General features: G+C 47.2%; 1 protein-coding gene across 4 annotated transcripts in view; it reads right to left on the bottom strand.

Annotated features, from left to right (window-relative positions):
• Nucleotides 1-19,051, bottom strand: part of ST6GAL2 (ST6 beta-galactoside alpha-2,6-sialyltransferase 2) — a 75,914-nt gene that overhangs the window by 33,822 nt on the left and 23,041 nt on the right. For all 4 annotated transcript variants that reach the window (XM_041757523.1, XM_041757521.1, XM_041757524.1 and 1 more), the window contains exon 2: nucleotides 875-1,870. In XM_041757523.1, the coding sequence (XP_041613457.1) occupies nucleotides 875-1,814 (940 nt within the window). In that variant the 5' untranslated portion in view covers nucleotides 1,815-1,870. The remainder of the gene's footprint in view (nucleotides 1-874; nucleotides 1,871-19,051) is intronic.

Here is a 19,051-nt window from a genome sequence, read left to right as displayed (position 1 = left end):
CCCTATGGACTTTGGGCTCCAGACTGCGGTCTCAACTCTTACCTTAGTTTCCAGCCTACTCACCTGCCCTACAAATCTCAGACTTGCCAGTCCCCATAATGCAGGGGCAAGTGCTTAAAATAAATCTCTCTCTCTCTGTATCTATCTATCTATCTATCTATCTATCTATCTATGTATCTATCTAATCTTCTATCTATCTATCTATCTATCTATCTATCTATCTATCTATGTATCTAATTTATCTAATCTCCCATCAACCCGTTTCTCTGGAGAGGCCTAATACAGGAACTACGACCCAGGAGTGCTCCTGGGCTCCTGACACGGCTTTGAAGGCCGAGTTCAGAAGGAATGATGGAGGCCCAAGCTGCGGTCCTGTTACTACCCTTTTGGAGAGAGGCCCCTGCTAGGTGCACGACCGTGACCCAAAGGCTGGACGTGCACCGACCCGACGGCGTGAGGTCGGTGCTCCTTGTCCCGACCAGAAGGGCTCTCCTCTGAGCCCACAACATCCATTTAGTCCCGGGGCTAAGGAACAGGATTATCATGCCTGCTTCTCTTTGGAGGTGACCCCGATCACTGTCGCTGCCCCGTGGGAGCTCTGCTTTCCGTTCTGTCCTCTTGCTCGTCCCCGTGACCCTGGCACCTCGCGGTCGGTCAGGCCTCCGCAAGCTACCTCGGGGCTCGTCCACGGGGGACAGTTTCCGCAGGAGAAGAACTGTGAGCGGCTGCGGGGGCCGGGGCGCCGGCCCGGCCTGCCCTCCCCTGACCCCAGCTGGGGGCGGGGCGGGGCCCCTCTGCCCTAGGATCGCCCCCAAGGCCCGCGCTGGCACCGAGCCCGGCGCCCGGCCCCCCTCCGCCCCGCGGCGGGACCCACCTATCTCCTCGCCCAGGGAGGAGTTGAGGATGGCGCCGGCCGACATGACCACGGCGCAGCTCCGCAGGCCGCGCGGGTGCAGCCGGCTCAGCGGCACGGCGGGGACCAGCTTCCTCCAGCCGAGCGCGGCGAAGGGCGCCTCCCGGCCGTCCAGCGTGCGCACCCGCACCCGGCGCCGCAGCGCGCACAGCAGCTCGGCGCGGCTCAGCCCGGCCGCCCGCCGCCCGCGGAAGCGCACGCCGTGCTTGTTGGCGCTCAGGTAGTCCTGCATGGCCTTCTGCAGCCGCGGGGCGAGCATCTTGGACGACACGTCCCCCCTCCAGAGCCGGTGCAGGAAGGCCCTGGACATGGACGAGTACAGCCTGTCCCCGTCGTCGCCGCCCTCCAGCGCCTGGCTCCCGCCCGCGCTGCGCGGCCGCTTCCTCGCCCGCCTCCGGGGCGCCGGGCCGCCCGCTGCGCCCCCCTCCCGCCGGCCGGGCGCTCCCGGGGCTCCCGGGGCTCCCGGGGAGGGGCCCCCCGGCGCGCCCCCAGCGCGGCCGCGCGGCCCGGGCTGACCCGCGGCGAAAAAGTAGTGGTCGTCCTCCGGGTAGAAGGCGCTCTGCGACTTTCTCCCGACCTGGGAGGAGAAGAACTCGTCGTCATTTTCCAAGCCGCCCTGCGCCGGGGCCCACCGAGGCAGCGCGGCCGGGCGGCCTTCCAGCGGCCCCTGGCGGGCACCCAGGCTCCCGGGCCAGGAGGGCTCCTGCAGGGCGCCCATGATGGCCCTGTGCTTCCCCTGCACCGGCAGGAGCCGCCTGGTCTCCAGGAAGGAGAAGGCGCTGGGCGCGGGCTCAGCGGGGGTGCTGTCGGTGAAGTAAACGAAGATCACCACCAAGAGGAGCCCCCACGCGAATATCCCGCAAAGCATTCGTTGTCTCCATTGCTTCAAGTGTGGTTTCATGGCAGGTCTCCGGGGCCAGCGCGTGGGGTCTTACAGCGGTGGGAGGCCCAATGAACCTGAAAAACAGCCAAGGTCTACAGTTAGCCGCCGGGCCCTGGCGCTGGGGTCAGTGTGGCCTGAGTAGTGGTCCTGCAGGGAGGAGTTAAAAGGGGCTTGGGAAACCAGGATCTTTGGGGAATTTTGACTAAATTCAAGTGTCATATGCCCTGCTTTCTCAGACCCAACCTCTGCAAGACAAGGGGTCCCACCGAGAGTCTTGGGAGAGACGAGGAGGAGTGGCTGTATATTTGGAAAACCTCTGGAGGCGAGGCTGACCACCTCCCTGCCCTGACAGCTCCTTAATTGGGGCCCATCCCAACAACCTCTCCCTGCGACTGCCTTTACAGAACTCTATTTGGTAAAGCAAAGCAGCTGAGTTAAGCAGAGTTGGCCCTCTCTTCTCTGCTTTATCGGAACACCAAAGGCTCAGTTTCTAAGGGGTGACAACTATATAAGATTCTTCACAGTCCCTCCCAGGGCCTGGAGGCTGCCTGGAACATACCAGAAGTCCACCTATGGTCCCGAATAAGCAATGCTTCAGAGACCGTGGCCGTGGACCAATGTTATGCCAGAGTGTCTGTGGACTTCAAAAATGCACTCAAATAAATGCCCTCCTACTTCATCCCCATCATGAGTCCCTGATGGAATAGGAGGGAAGTATGTTAACATTTCAAATAAGGCAGGAGATGAGGAGAGAGCTTGCTGTTTCTAGATGAGCCTCCAACCGGGAAAGGGATAAAAAGTGTAAGATAAAATGTAAGACAGGGGGAACCTCTCCTTGATACGGTACTGTAACCCATGTTTCTTGCTACATTGCTGTGTGGGATAAAACATTAATAAGAAATGCACCTAACCTTCGGGAATGTAAGCAAAGCCCACAAAAGGAAAAAAAAAAAATAAGGCATATGTAATAATACTGGAGCTTACTGGAGCCTAACAATAAGCACAGCGTCCAACACAGGCAGGCACTGAATAAATATTGGCTAAAAGGATGACATCAGCCTGCATGTGTGTGTTGGTGGTGGGGGCTATCTGTTTGGGTGATGGGGTTGGAAGTAGGGACTGAACCGGATAGTGATGTGATCCCCATCCAGCCATGGGGGACCTTGAGGGCCTACTTGGATATCTGAGCCACAGGCTCTGTGAGAAATGGGGAGGAGTGAAGTTGTCGGAGCAAGAGGGTACCATGTTGGTTGCATGGGCTTTCGGATTTCTCTGTAGCAGGTAAGAGGGACAGGGCAGAGTGTAGGAGGGGGCTTCTAGAAGGTCCTTAGTAGAAATCGGGACATTCAGAGTAGAATGGGAGGTACTCAGAGGGGGAACTTCCCTAGCATAGACTAGGGAAGACATAGACTTAGACTAGGAAGCATAACTCAAAGGCATTGACCGTAATGCAACAGCTGGGTTCTTACTCAGATAACTCGTATCAAAGTGAGTGATACATAAATGTAGTTACTGTGGAAGCTACACGCTTTGGTGGTTAAAAGATATGCCAATGTAAGAAAACCACATTTGCTTTGTGGCTCTGTAGCTGATTAAATATGGACACAGATTCATTGACCCTCTTTGCATGGAGAGGTGGGGTCTATGTCTCCTTTCCTGCATTCTGGGGAGGGCTCTGTAACTGCTCTGATCTGCTGGACTCAGGTCCAGCAGCTTCCACTTCCTGCTTCTTAAAACGCTCATTCAGGGGGAAGCTGGCCACCAACAAAGACATCTCTCTGACCTGAGTCCACCCAGCAGCCAGGATATCCAAGCTGTGGAAAGGCCCTGTGGACTGAGAGACACCCAGAAAGCCCCGAGCTGTTCCAGCTGTCCCAGCCCGGCATCAAACATGAAGACCGAAGACACCGTGCTGCATGTCCAGGTAAGTTGAGCTTTCAGATGATCCGGCCCTGGCCAACCTCTGACTGCAACTGCAGGGAAAACCCCGAGTGAGAACCCAACCAAGCCCAGTCTACCCACAGAACCAGAGTGATAAGGATAGATTGTGGTTCTGAGCCATTAGGTTTTGAGGCAATTTCTTACATCAGAATAGATCACTGGAACAGGCACTAACGGAAATGTGAAATAAGAGATGCCCCAAATGCTTCCAACATCTGGGCATCCTTGAAATGAGACTCTAGCCTCCCAGGGATTGTATGAAGAGCAATATTCATTGAAATGTTTAAGTTTTGGCTCTTCAAAAGTACCTTGTATTCACATAAAGGCAAGGCTGTCGATTTCATTTACAGTCGTAAATCAAACACACACGCACAGAGCATGCTTTCACCAAGCCACACACGGATGCCAAGAAATCGACATCGAAGAAACAATGCCACCAGCTAACCTGCTGGGTGCCACAGCCTGTGCTTAGCACTCTTCCTGGATTATCTCATTTGGTCTTCCCAGCACCTCGTAAGGTAGGAGATACTGCTGTCCATTTTATAAATCTCAGAGATTGAGTAACTTGCCCAAAGCCACAGAGATAGCAAGCAGCAGAACCTGCGTACCACTCCATCTGCTTGATTCCAGGCCTCACACTTTGAACACTAAGTTCTGACTCCATTCGATCATACCAACTGAAGCTATATATTCTAAATAAGGCTCCTTAAACTATCTGTGGTGAAGGATCACTTTTTCCCTCCAAATTGTCACATTCTGATACATGTATATTTCCATTCCTGAATGTCTTGGCAAGGCCCGACTGCTGTAAAAAATTCAAAATGCTTACTACCAAGTTCCGTACACATCTCATCAGGAGCTGGTAATGAACAGTTTGCAGACGTGCACAGTCTGGGGACCACACTTTGACTAAGAATCTACTAAATGATGTTTCTAAACCTGTTCTACCCCAGGGCGAGTGCTTCAAACTGTAATGCCCGGCCAGAAGATGTAGAGCCTATTTCCAGTATTTCGACATTTCTATTAGAAATCAGAAAATCGCCCTTAATGACAGTAATTCTGCCTTTACCCCCACTGAGCACACTGCAGTACAGCTCTGATGCTAATCTCTGGAGTTAGCACTGTGCCCAGGAGTTAAGGACTCAGTCCTCACCTCTGCTTTGGACAACAGCCTTAAGTGGGAACCCCAGGCTTACCTGCACTTTTGAGCATTTGGCCAGCAATCTGGAAGGTTCCCAGGATATCTCTGGGGTTTCATCATTAGCAAGAATGAACTCAGAAGAACCTTATACTAACAATGGCCAGGTTTTGTGTAAGGTATATATGTAGTTCGAAGTCTTGGGAAGTGGATCCCAAACACAGATTCTCTGCCCTCTGTGGGGTCAGAGAACATCACCTTCTTCCAACATAACTGTGTTCTCATGAACCACGAACCGCCACCAAGCCTTGGCATCCAGGATTTCTCCCAAGGTTTCATTTCCTAGGCATGACTGACTGAATCCCTGATTCAGTCCCCAGTCCCCTTCCCCCCACCCCCAGAGGTCAGGCTGGTCTTTCTGGTGACCAGCCCCTGTCCTGAAGCTAGGCAGGGACCCACCAAGAGTCACCTCCAGGACATAACAAAGACACTCCTGTCACATAGGAAACCGCCAGGGTTTTAGAAGCCCCATATCAGGAACTGAGGACAAAGACCAGACAAATGACCACACCACAGCAAGGCAGTAGTTGCTAATCCAAAAGGCAGTCTTCCTTCGTCTGGCTGGAAATCCTTGTTACTTGTTTAGTTGGTTGCCCCACACTGAGCAACAGCTCTGGGTGCATTCGTGGTGGATTATTAAAGAATGGGGAGTGGAGGTTCTTTGTTTAGCATCTGCTTGAGAGACTATTTTTAAGACGCAAAGTCAGAAGGGGAGGGGTTTGCAGAGGGCAGCTGTGGGTGATATGATGAAGAGGAAGCCTTGATCCTTTGGGAGGCCCTGGAAACCTCTGGCCTTGGGGTTCAGAACCAAGGGTCCCACCCCCTGCACCAGATGACAGGTGACCCTTAGCTGCCTGGGGACAACAGAATGGGAATAGCAGACATACAGGCTCCATCATACGGCAACGCCTGGTTCCCCAGCAAAGCAGGCAGACTTTTTTTCTGTGGGGAGATGACAGACATGGAAGGGAGGGAGTGAGGAGCTCTGGAAAGCCTATGAGGGAAAAAAAGCAGGAGAGAAGGTGCAGCAGAGGGGCCAGGGGCCAGGGGCCTGGGGCAGGTTGTGTTCTCTCTGCCCACTTTGTTGGGAGGTAGAAAGGTGGGATTTGTGAAGCCCTCTGAGTATATTGAAAGCACTAGGGATCCCAATGCAATAATGAGGATTTTTCATTAGGTAAGATTTTGTGGCTTTTGATGCACAGTAATAATAGAAAGGAGTGGGATCACTGTCTCAGCTCATGATTAGGCTGAACTTTTAATAATCCAAAGCCTTCCCCACTACCTCTGTCGCTGCAAACCTTCTGCTGCCAATTAAGGGAACATTCTCCAAAATGATTAAATTGCAAGGCAAGAGCAAATCCTCTACCAGCAAGATGCTACAGAAATCATTTTATGTATCCTGGGTCCTGTCATCAGCATCTTTATAAAAATCCAGGTTAGACAGAGGAAGAGGACATTGTCAAGTTATATGCCATTGGTCATTCTTGTCCTTAAGAGGACCATGCAGCCTCATGGGAAGAAATGTTCAGCTAAGCAACATTAAAAGAAAAACAATATTTTTTCCCTCTAATGTAGTATATCTGAAATATTATAATGATATAGCTTAAAAAAGTAAAGTATACTCGATGCTATATCCTTTCATTAGCTGGTGTGATATAAATTGCATCGGGGAGACAGAAGAGGCACATCAGGCAAATCATCTGTCCCCAGGTGTCAGTGACAAAGTGCTCCCTAATCTTATGTTCACATGTGCTTCATTGGGGAGAGTTTAAGTGACTGAGGTGGTTGAGTTCCTGCCGGTTTCCCCTTGGGAAGAGAACTGGCAACATTACAAGCACAGTGTGTGTGGTGTGGCCTTCTCTTGGCTCCGCAGCGATTCTAACATTATTACCCAGACGAGCTAAGGTTTGCATTCCAAGTACACAGATGTTTTCTGCCCACTTGAACTACTACTTGTCCGTTCTCACTTTTCTCCCATTTTGTTGCCTTTCGAGGCAAACCTCTAGGGAACCTGTATGGGAATGCTACAGCAATGATAATAGACTAAAGGGAAAAATGACCCACTGCCAGATATTACTTTGATTGTTCCCCCTGCTTAGGAATTTTGGTGGCTCTTAGATACTAATTCTCAAAGCAACGAGTCACATTTCTGCACAGATGTCCAAAATAATACAAAAGGGTATTAATTCTCCTTGAAATCATTCAGAGAGAGATCACATTTTCCAAAAGGCACCATTCATTACAAGTAATCAGATGAAATTAGGAAGTGCAAGCCACAGATGATGCAGCTAAGGGTTAATATGGCCAGCTTCTCATTTTGTTCAAGGGGAAAGAGAAGCTAATTCTGGCCTTTGCCTCTTGAACGACATCCCTCTTATGCCTGGAGGTTGACAGGCTGGCTCACCCTTTTTCCTGAATGGAGAGTATTTTTTTAACCCACTTTGATGGATGTGTGTATTACAGCTGCCATCTGGCCGGGTTTTCTGTTGGTCTGAGAAACACTCGTGTCTCTTTTTGTGTAAAAGTTGTCTAAAGGATCATAAATCTAAGTATTTACGTGAACACTGATATAATAAAGAAGATTTAGTCTGTGAGCTTTAGTGAGACACTCATGTGTCTTAATAGCCTTCAGGAGTCATTTTCTTCCAAGATTCATTTTTCTAAAATTAGCTCTTGTCACACACCCAAGAAAACACTCAAGTCTGCAGAAGAGGGAGGTGCCACCCCCAGCTGGAATGCTTCTCTCTCTTCACAACCCCATCGGCTCCTTTCACAAATAATCCCTTTTCTTTCCTTTCTTTCATTTTCTGTAAATGTAAGAAAGCCTCCAGACTACTGCGTGCAGGACACCCAGGGCCCCCTCCCTAATTCTTTCTAGCTTCAGTCTCAGCCCATTCTTAAGCTAATGTCCAGAAGAAGAGAAAGAAGAAGGTCAGCCCGGTCAGTAGGGTTGGAGTGCAAGGGCTGCCCACCCGCTAACAGGTCCTGGCAGAAATGCTGCTTCATTGTCCTACAAAGGCGGCCTCACTGTCAGGCTATGAGCTCCAAGGGTGAGGCAGCGGGGCTCAGGCCGAGTCACCTGTGACCAGAAGCTGCTGGACTCCAGAACGGAACAGTTATGTTAGGCCTGGCCAACTCAAATGAGCTTGCTTGGTAAAGGCCTGAGTTTAAAACACAGGTGCCATGGCTTCTGGTTGATTTAAAAATTTGGATGCTTGAGTCATCTCAGTAGGGTCTAAGTGGGAGCTCTCTGAGAGTGGGACCACCTCATATTCAGTCTTGTATTCCCAGCAAACAGAACAGGTGGTCCCATGGAAGGTTCCTGATTGATACTCTAAATAAACTAATATTTTAAATATGAAAATTAATATTTTAAATGACTGCAATTCATAAAACAAAATAAGTGAGACGGCCCGATGGGACTCCTGGCTGGGTTCAAACAGGGGCAACACACTGCTGGCTATCCTTCCCAGGCCAGCGGGAGTGTGAGCATGGCTCCCTGCAAAGTAATCAGGTGTCATATGGCTAGGAACAGCAGTCAGGAGTGGTCAGGGAGATGGAACGAATCAGCAGCAGTGGTACCAGATGCTTCCATGTGCCAGGCACTGTATCAAGCACCTCATCTGTACTGTCTCATTTTAATTCATTCCCACTGTAATTTTTATATCAAGCTCCATAGTAAACACTACTATTCTTGTTCGGTATATGGAGAAACTGAAGCTCTAAGTGGTCTCCTTCATGCACACTGTTCCAAAACCCCAGTCTTGTTGCACTAACTATATCACAAAACCAGGGGATGTTGCATCGTGCTTGAAATTTTAACCAACATTTTTTTCCCTCTGCCATAAAGTACTGTGCCGAATTCCAGGCTAGCTCCCTACACTGACCAGACCATGGGATCCCCTAGCATCCCGTCTTCCCTAACATGTGTTTGTCTGCGGGAGAAACTGATCTTCCAGTTAGGCCTTGGGATCTGCACCTCCCAGAATCCACCTGCTCGGCAATCACCGGAGACAGCGTAGCCTTGGCATGCCAACCGAGTGGGTTTTGCCCAGTCAGAATGGGATGCCCTAACATTCCCAGTGAGGCTACAGGTGTGAAGGTCCAAGATCTCAAGGTCTATTATCTAGGCAGGAAGACCCCAATCCTGGCTTCTCATTCTCTGCCCTAGGACAGGTGAATGTACAGAGGAGTGATATAGAGGACAGTAATCATGGAGTACTTTAAAGAGGAGGGGGACTAGGGTTGGATGCTGAAGCCCACATTGGTACAGAAGGAAACCAGTCATTTCCAGCCAGTGGAACAACTGGGTTAAGTGTGCCTGGGATGAGAATTTGCACGGTGCAAAGATAGGTGACCAGGAATGGCAGGCTCAGGGTGGACAAGGAGGGCTCATTGTATTAAGATGATGGTATTCTCTTTCCGGGTGAATAATTTCAGCACTAAAGATTTTTTCCTCAAATGGCAGGGCAGATGGGAAATAGTTTAAAAGGCAAGGACGACCATATGTGAGCCACTCCGGGCAGCTTTTAGCTTTCAGAACTTTCTGCAATGAGGTAGCAGGTGCTGTTGGGGCAGAGGGAGGTGGAAATGATTCCAGACGTCTATTACTGGTTGTACAGAGACAACACAAGCTGCCTACTAGCTAGGGTCTGCTGGCTTCCCGAAACAGCACTCATCTGCTCTGGACACAGTGGCCTGTTTGTTTTACGATAATTAGCATTCAAATATTTACACTTTATACCAATAATATGCCAAGGCTCATGATTGAAGCTGTAAATTAGCTTCAGCCATGATGTTTAATAGTCAAGAAGATGAAATATTGCCTACCTGCCACTGAGATTGCAAGGTTCTACTCTGTTGCCTTAAATATAAGTGGGCATCTGGGTAAAAATATAGGTGGTCTGCAGGTGGCTCTCACAGGGGGGCTTCTGTACCAGCTGGAGCCACTCTTTATTGGGAAAAGCATGCCCTCCTGTCCCAGCCCGAGAGGGGTCCAAAGCATCAGTGTGGGCTGACAGTGGATGTGTGTGATGGCAAGGGAGTGCTGGCACCACACAGGGAACAGGCCAGTGCCACCATCTCTGGCCTACCCAATGTTGCAGAGAGATACTGACGACTCTACCCACAAAGAGGAAAGGCAATGTATGGCTGACTGGGAAGCCCTGTGGTCAGACGGCATGTTCAGGGGCTTGCCAGCTGTGTTATTCTGGATAAATCCTCAGTTTCTTCATCCAATGTGAGTCACGGCTCTGTGAAATGAATGAGTAAGGCACTGCGTGTGACTTGACTGGCACAGTGCCTGGCCTGAGGTGAAAGCTATACAAATAGGGTTTTTCAAATCCAGTTTTGAGAGTCTGTGAAAATAAAAAAGTGGTATAACCAGCATGGATTTCACTGTGAGTACTGGCCCCATATGTATATACTGGAAGGTTCATCCAGTGAACCTCTCTTTAAAGGGTCCCAAACTGATGTGCCCTCGTTCAGATAAACTCTAACACCTGACTCAAGCTAATAAGTGTAGACTAAACCCTGCCTCAATAAAGCCCTCTCTCTGGTGTCTCGGTCACAAACCACAGAACCTGTCAGAGGCTGAAGGCCTGCGAAGTATCTTCTAATGGGTTCGTCCTGTCAGCTTTGGTTTATGTTGCTATACTTCAAGAAATATTTATTAAACCTGATGTCAGGCTGAATATTTATACCCTAGGACATTCTGCCCTTGGGGGACCTGAAGTTCTTGGGGAAAGTAAGATTTAAATTCTTGAACACCAAGGGTGAACGAATGAAAAGCCCGCGGTAGATTCAAATCACGGTAGATTCAAATTCCAGCGTCTCTTCAGTCCAGACAATGAGGCTCTCACAAGAGCCCAGGAAGAAAGAGTGCTTAGAAGAACCCCCTTTCAGGAAACTTCAAAGGCCCCACGGGGCACTTGTTTTGCCCATCAGGGGAAAGAAAGTGGTTTTCTGTGGCAAGAGCCACATCTTAACAAATCACAAAAATAAAAAAAGGCTGACTGCTTTAGATCCATCTCCATAGATCAGCACCAGCAGATCTCAAGTGTAAAGCTGGGGGAAAAACAAGCTGCAGACACAAACTCACAAGAGTTGTACCATTTATGTAAGATTTTAAAATGCCAGTACCAACCTCAGCTAGGGGCTACCTCTGAGGAAGATGGGCCGAGATCTGGATGAGCGCGTGGGGGTTGGACACTTGCCTCATTGCTCAAAAGGGTCCCTTTAAAGAAAAGACCCAAATTAGTAAGGCAGAGTAGTGATAGGCATTAAATCTGAGTATATAAGCTCACTTCTTACGTATTCCCTGTTTTCTTCCTTAAGATTTTATTTACTTTAGAGAGTACGAGAGAGAGACAGGGAGAAAGAAAGAGAGACAGAGAGAGAGAGAAAATGAATGGGGAAGGAGCAGAGGGAGAGGGAGACGATCTCCAGCAGACTCTGTGCCTAGTGCAGAGCCTGACACGGGGCTCGATCTCACAACCCTGAGATCATGACTTGAACCGAAACTAAGAGTTGGACACTCAACTGAATGAACCACCCAGGAGCCCCTGTATTCTCTTTTTCATGAGACACACAGAGAGAGGCAGAGACATCCCAGGACCCCTGGGATCACAACCTGAGCCGAAGGCGCTCAACCACTAAGCCACCCAAGTGCCTCTTCTCTCTGTTTTGAACAGATTTAAACATAATAATTTTACACATAACAAAGGTTGTAAAAATAAAAGTTATTATTAAGACTTGTAAAAATAAGAAAGAGAAATCAATTAGTTGTGTTTATATTTATATCCTTATTTCCTAATCTCTTTGGCTAATAGTTCCTGCTTACTCTGTTAGCACAAAATATAAATCTAACATTTAGATTCCACACTGGATTCCAGCTTGGTTAAGACTCAAGTGATACCATCGTCAATCCAGAAAAGAATAACTTACAGCTATAATGATTTATGAAAACGCAGAAAAGCACTGAGATTCTGGCCCTCACTCTTTCTAGGTATGCGATTTGAGGCAAGTTACTTGACCTTTTGAAACTTCATCATATGACTATGAAAATAATCCCAAGGTTAACAAGTTGACACGAAATAACATATTTTAATGATAAAATGCAAATAAAGTTTCTCTTGTTGCCACCTTAGTTATCTAAAAATAGCTATTCCATGTGGCCGCTGGCACTGTTATGCACTCATGGTGCCATCTTGTTTACTCCTCATTCCCTGAGAGATGGAATCTCTCACAGTCCTGTGTTGGCTAAACTGACCGTTATCTACAGAGCAACATCTTTGGTCTCTGTTCCACCTCTTAATTCTTCCACATAGAAGGTGTTCCCAGTCCATTGAGAAATAAGGATCATGGTATGAACCTCTGAACTGAGTTGGCCCTAAGTCTAGTTTTGATAGTTGCAGCAAGTAAGGTGGGGAATTGGCAATCCAACGTGTTCCCACACCCCAAGCCACAAGTTAGGAATGACTATCAGTCATGAATGTAATAATTTAACCTCCATCTCTCTGACATTTGTGTATCTTCTAAAGCACTGAACGGTTATTACTTCGGTGCCTCTCAAATCCTATGGTGAAGCCCATTTTATGGATGAGAAGTATGAATCACAGTCACTTAAAAGTCCCACTGTTAGCATGTGTTGGAGCTAGGACAGTACCTGGAAAAATTGTAGGCAGTTCAAAATGAGGACAGTAATCATGTTTGTTCTCCTTACCCTCCAGGGTTGTTGAAAATGCCCAAGAAAAATGCATTAGTAGGAACACTTGAAATCTGATGTCCTACAAATTCATCCAGTTTTCAGGATATAAGGAATCATAAATATTTACATTTCATTATCATGTCAAAGTTATCTCAGTTGACTTTTTTGTCGCACAAAATATGTATAAATAAAAAAGATGATCCCATTATGTGTTAAAAAATCACCTTGGCAGGGATCCCTGGGTGGCGCAGCGGTTTGGCGCCTGCCTTTGGCCCAGGGCGCAATCCTGGAGACCCGGGATCGAATCCCACATCGGGCTCCCGGTGCATGGAGCCTGCTTCTCCCTCTGCCTGTGTCTCTGCCTCTCTCTCTCTCTCTCTCTCTCTCTCTCTGTGACTATCATAAATAAATAATATAAAAAAAATCATCTTGGCAGATGTAGAGGTGCCAGTGAAAATCATCAATGGTGAACATGTTTCTGGGCAAGTAAAAATGGCAATTGTTTGCTTTGTAAGGCTATTCAGTGGCTTCAGCCTTAACACTCCAGAAGTTTGGTTTTAAGATTGGAACTTTTAAAACATCATTAAGAGAAAGTGCCAAGTTGTTAATGCCCTAACACCAAGTTCCTTATGATAGGATATATTTTCCACAGAAGTAAGAGGACTAATGCATTAATTTTATATAAAGACGCATATACACACATATTGTGGAGTCAAATATAAAATCAACTTGAAGATTTCATATAAAACATGAAACTTCAAAGAAATATCTCGGTGCAGAGCTTTGAACTTTGAACTCCGCCCTCCGAACTTCCAAAGCTAAATGTCCTCCCTAAAGAAAAAGCCTGAGCAGCTGGGATGAGATGAGTATCAGGGCCCCAGCACACTTAAGACCAACCTAAGAAAAGTTCACAAATGTTTTCTCTCTGGTATGCTTCTCTAGTTTTTTATTTTTCAAAGCCAGTGGAAAAAAAAAATCCAGATTATGAAATAATTTCTGCAGTTTCCAATTCTGAGGATTAGCTCACCCTTAGAATATCTTCTAATTGCCCACACACCCCTGTCAGGACCACTGAGTCAAGGTCACCCTGTGAACAGCAGCACAAATGTGTTTTGTATCTGTGCGCACATGTTCGTACGAGCACAGCACTGGTCTTCCATCACTTCACTGATTCATCCGGCCTAAACATAACTGGGCACCTCCATTCTACTATGTCTACCACACTGAGCAAATCAAATATAACCTGTCCCCTCATTGAGCTTGCCGTAAGGGAAAGACAGAAATCAGGCCTACTAATCTTGCGGGATACTGTGCGTTTTAGCTGAATTTTTTAGCACATTCCCTTTCACCCCATGACTTTCCTCCATTCACCAAGATAAACCTAAGACCTCCCATGCCCTAAGGAAACTGTCACAAAGGAACCAGAAGCAGTGATGTTAATTCTTGTCTTTACAGTTCAAAAGCTGGGGCACCTGGGGGCTCTGGTGGTTAAGCCTGGTTTGGGTTCAAGGTCAGAATCCCAGGGTTGTGAGGCAGAGCCCCGCATCCGGCTCTGCACTGGATGTGAGGCCTGCTTAACATTCTCTGTCTGCCTCTCCCTCTGCTCCTCCCCTGCTCTCAGTCTCTAAAATAAATAAATAAGAATAATAACAAATAAGTAAATAAATAAAAATAAAGTTCCAAAGCTGTGTTTCAAGCAATGGGAAGTGCAGGACAAAACCTGGGAGGAATACTTGCAAAGCCAGTTTTCTCTTACCCAAATGGAGACTGAAAAGATTTCTTGCCTGATGGCAGCCATCAGAAAGAATGAATATCCACCATTTACATCAACATGGATGGAACTGGAGTGTATGATGCTGAGTGAAGTAAGTCAATGGGAGAAAGACCATTATCATAGGGTCTCACTCATACGTGGAATATGAGAAATAGTGAAAGGGACCATAAGGGAAGAAAGGGAAACTGAGCGGGGAAAAATTAGAGAGGAAGACAAACCATGAGGGACTCTTAACCCTGGGGAATAAAGGGTTATAGATGGGGAGGAGGGTAGGAGATGGGGTGAGTGGGTGATGAGCATTAAGGAGGGCATGTGATGGGATAAGCACTGGGTGTTATACTATACTTGGGCAAATTGAATTTAAATTAAAAAAAAATTTTTAAAAAAGCAGAGTGGGAAGTGAAACAGAACAGCTGGACACTGGCCAGGGCTCCTGAAGATGGTTCTCCTACCAATTAAGAGGGCAAGGACAGAGACCTCTAGGTAAGTTTGTAGATGGGATCTTGCCCCACTCTGTACCTCACACCTCAGGGTGTGGCTGTAGGAACCTGGGTTTTCTGTACCCAGAATGGCAGGGAGGAACAACCACCTGAGGCCCCCAAAGTAGAGAGAATTCACAGGCTCAGAGGGGGCATGCAGCATGGACAGAGGGATGAAGGGGGGTGGAGGGGGCACTGGACTATAATGTGCTACAAGGCGGAAGGCCAGGCCAGCAACCCCACGCCCGGACAGTCCCTGGATGCTACAGGCTAGACAGTTTCCCTGAGGTCATGAGGCCATCTAAGATAGAGGAAGGAAAAAAGAACCTAAATTAAGAACCAAGACTTTAATGGCAACTTTGGTTAATTTAATCAGCTGGAACAGGTTGGCTGAATTGGCAGTTACATTTTCCAACGCTGAGTTGGAATCGGGTCTCAAAATATAGCTTACATTGAATTGAGATAGTTGCATTTCTTGAAGACTCCTGGATGTGGGCTGAAAACATACACCTGCTAGTGTCCGGGCCAAAGTGTGCTACATTTTCTCCCCTCCAACGCTGCCCACATTTACATCCACCATGTTGGTTTCTCCTGCGAACTGCACCCCTATAACCAAGTGCTGTGTGACGGCTCCCCTTTAGTGTTTCCTAGCAATCTCAAGCTTCATGTGTCCAAACCAAACCGTCCTTAGTCTCTTTTCCTCCCTTAGCCTTTCCCCACCCAGTAAATAGCGCTTTCACCCAGGTGCCTGGGTCAGAGACAGGCAGAGGGAGAAGCAAGCTCCCTGTGGGGAGCCTGATGCAGAACTTGATCCCAGGACCCTGGGATCATGACCTGAGCTGAAGGCAGATGCTCAACTGCTGAGCCACCCAGGCGCCCCTGGGTCAAAGACTTTGGTGTTATTCTTGCTTTTTCTTTCCACTTAAACCCACATCCCATCCTGACCATCAGCCCTAATCTGACTTTGACAACCCTTAACCCTAAAACATGCATGGACTCGCACGGCTGGCTGTCTTCTCTACTGCCCCAAAGGGGTCCGAGCCACCTGACTGCACTGGTGCAATGACCCTTACCTGACCTCCCTGCTTCTATCCCGTCTGTCCTCTGTGGATGCTCCAGGAGGCACAGGGACACTCTCAAAGTGGAGATTTAATGTAGCCGGGTTTCAGCTATCAATTCTCCCTCCCCTTTCTTTCCCTCACGTATGCGATGTGTCCCCACTGGTCTCACTGACCCCATTTCCCACCACCGTCCCCTTGCCCTGCAGCTTCCTATACACTCCTCCTCCCCGTCCCTGCAGCTTCCTATACACTCAGCTCCCACCGCATCTGCTGCAGGGCCTTTGCCCAGGCCCTGCTGCCTGGGGCCATCCTCTAGAATCTGAGCTGCCTTTATTAAAGTCGGCTCTATTCAGAAGGGCTTTCCCTGCAACACGCATCCTCTTGACCCCTCTCAGCAGCTCTCTCCTCACCTTTGGTACCACTCACCACCTGGTATGTTGTATGCTTAAAGTTCTTCTCCAACAAGCCATAAGCTCCAGGAGGGGGACCTGTGTTTCCTCATTTCCTAGGTAGGGCCTGGCACAAGTAAGTGCTCAGGTACTCCAGGAACCAGGTGGGGAAGGAAATGAAAGACCATACAACAAAAGACTGCGGGGACCTAGGCTTTTAGGCTAGGGGGGACCAGGCAGGTCATGTAAAGGCAGTAATATTTAAGCTGAGATGGTGAGAAGTTTGGTACTTGGGGGCCAGGTGCATTTCAAGTAGAACAACAGGGGCTGTGGGGCGGGACAGGTGGAAATCTGTGTGCCTGCCTGGACTGTAATTTGGGTGAGTGCACAGGCATACAATGGATCTTCTTTGCAAAGACCAAACCACTTGTTACTTAATTTGCAAACACAACATGAGGTGGAAACACCAGGTTCTATGAAATATACTATCAAGAACTTTTGAGAAACACTATAATTTTATTGTCTTTATCACATCTAATGACATAAATAAAAAGCAGTGGGTTTCAGCCTCCCCATCAGAGCTCAGTGAAAACCTTCCCTCACAGACAGTTTTTGCTAAAAGTCAGCCACATGCAGTTGGGGTATGGGTTCTGGATGTTTATTTTGTGACGGAGAGAACTAGGGAGAAGAGAGAAACACGAAAATAATAATATATCCACATTCCCCCAGCCTTGATGGATTGCACAGAACTTTTGCTGAAGAGTAGGCCCAAACGTTTACAGACCGGACACGCAGGCCAGGTACCACGTCCGTGGTGCTGGAAACTTGGATCTGCTCTGGAGAGGGGACAGCCCCACTCTTGAAATGTCAGGGAAAAGGAAGGAGGGATGGAAGGGTGAGTCCAGAGTCTTGGTGAAATCATCAGAACGTGAACTTAACGCAACCAGGATGACACAGGAATACAGCGCATCGAAGCAGATGAAAGATGTCGTCTGAAGACTGTGTCTCTGGGATGACACCACGAATCATAAATCATTCTGATGAATTCTGGTCCAATATCTATGCTAAACAAGCACTCTGGCATCTAATCCCATGCCCTCCCCAGCCCTTTTTCCATCCAGCTGTAATTTTTCTCTGGTCTGCAAAAGAAGCTCTTTTATCTAATTTGTAAATAAGCCATGGCATATTAGCTGCCCACCTATCCTTGGTGGGAACACACACACATACATATACACACACACACACACACACAATGCACGTGTTAAGCCTTTATTACATGTTCCAGCACTGTGCTACATGATGGGGATTAAAAGAACAATGCAACTCATCCTTATCCTTCCCAATTCTATAATTTAATGGAAATAACTACTAAAGTTGTCTTCATGGTACCTGTATCAGCCAAGAACATTTCACTATTAGAATTTATACTCATTAATTTTTTCTTATTCTTATGAAAATATACAAATAGCACTACACTTAGAGTATCTGTGTCTAATTTCTATGCCGAGGAAATGAAAGTTCTGTAACAGAAAAAAAAAAAAAAAGATTGATCCAACATTTATTCACTCAACAAACATCTCTGTAAGGCATACACTCCGACATAAAGTTATTATGATTAGCGATCATACCAAATATTCCATCCAGCTTAAATGAGATGCTGACACCAGAGCACCACAGTAATAAAACTGTATGGGTCTTTATGTTTTCTCTCACTCCACTGTGCATTTGCTCATTTTATTTCTGCTCTTGGCAAGATTTAAATAAAGGCTTTTTTTCCTTTGCTCTACAAATGTTTGCAGCAACTATATTACACTGACTTAACACAGCATTAACTACAGTACAAATATACTTTTATCAGATTGCTTTTTGAAAAAGGAAAATGTTTATGATCTCTGTCACAGAAACACTGAATTCATCAGTCTAAAATTTATTTAAAATGTCAGATGCATTTGATAAAAATCTATAGCAAGAATTCATTTCTGAACAGTGTGGAGTGATTACTTTGAATTGAAAAGAAAAGAATACACCCTAATGTATGATCTCGGTCTCTCAGAATATAAAGTTCAGGTCAAGCCACATGGGCTACCGTGGGCTTATACCACAGCGTGTGCTAGAAAAGCATTTCTGACTTGGTTTCCCTTCTCATTTTAGTAAAAATTTTAGTCTCAATTCTATAAGCAAACAAAATATCGGCTCCAAGTAAAGACAACTGAGAGGCATGTGCCAGGAGGAGTGTAATTTCATCCTGCTTTATGGAGCAGGCCCTAAAAAGAGGCAGGGCATATAAGAAAACCACATTTCTAGATGGAGGCAGGGCAGTTGAGACTTCTCCTTTAAGTCTAATTAATGCGATGCATAAAAATACATTTCTGTTTTCCCCCAACCCCATGATAAGTGAATATAATAATAGAATCATGAGTTCATGGCTCACGATGTCAATGTTATTTGTCTTGCGAGAGCCAAAGAAGTAAAATCAGTGGTGATATTTGTCTTGCTCCATCCTGGAGACTCAAGAACTTTCACAAGAGTTGGGACAAATCTTAAAAGGACATGATATTTCTCTTCTTTCTCATGAAGAATGCATGGTGTGGGGAAACGAAGCGCGTTAACTGTGTCGCAAAGCTGGCTGGAGGCAGACTACTCAGGGTACATTCCTTGTCATCTAATGATATGGAATAGATCAGATCATGGATTTAACTTCTAGA

The sequence above is a fragment of the Vulpes lagopus genome, chromosome 5, assembly GCF_018345385.1.
Source record: "Vulpes lagopus strain Blue_001 chromosome 5, ASM1834538v1, whole genome shotgun sequence".
In the NCBI taxonomy this organism is placed as follows: domain Eukaryota; kingdom Metazoa; phylum Chordata; class Mammalia; order Carnivora; family Canidae; genus Vulpes; species Vulpes lagopus.
This window is presented reverse-complemented; position numbering and strand designations above follow the sequence as displayed.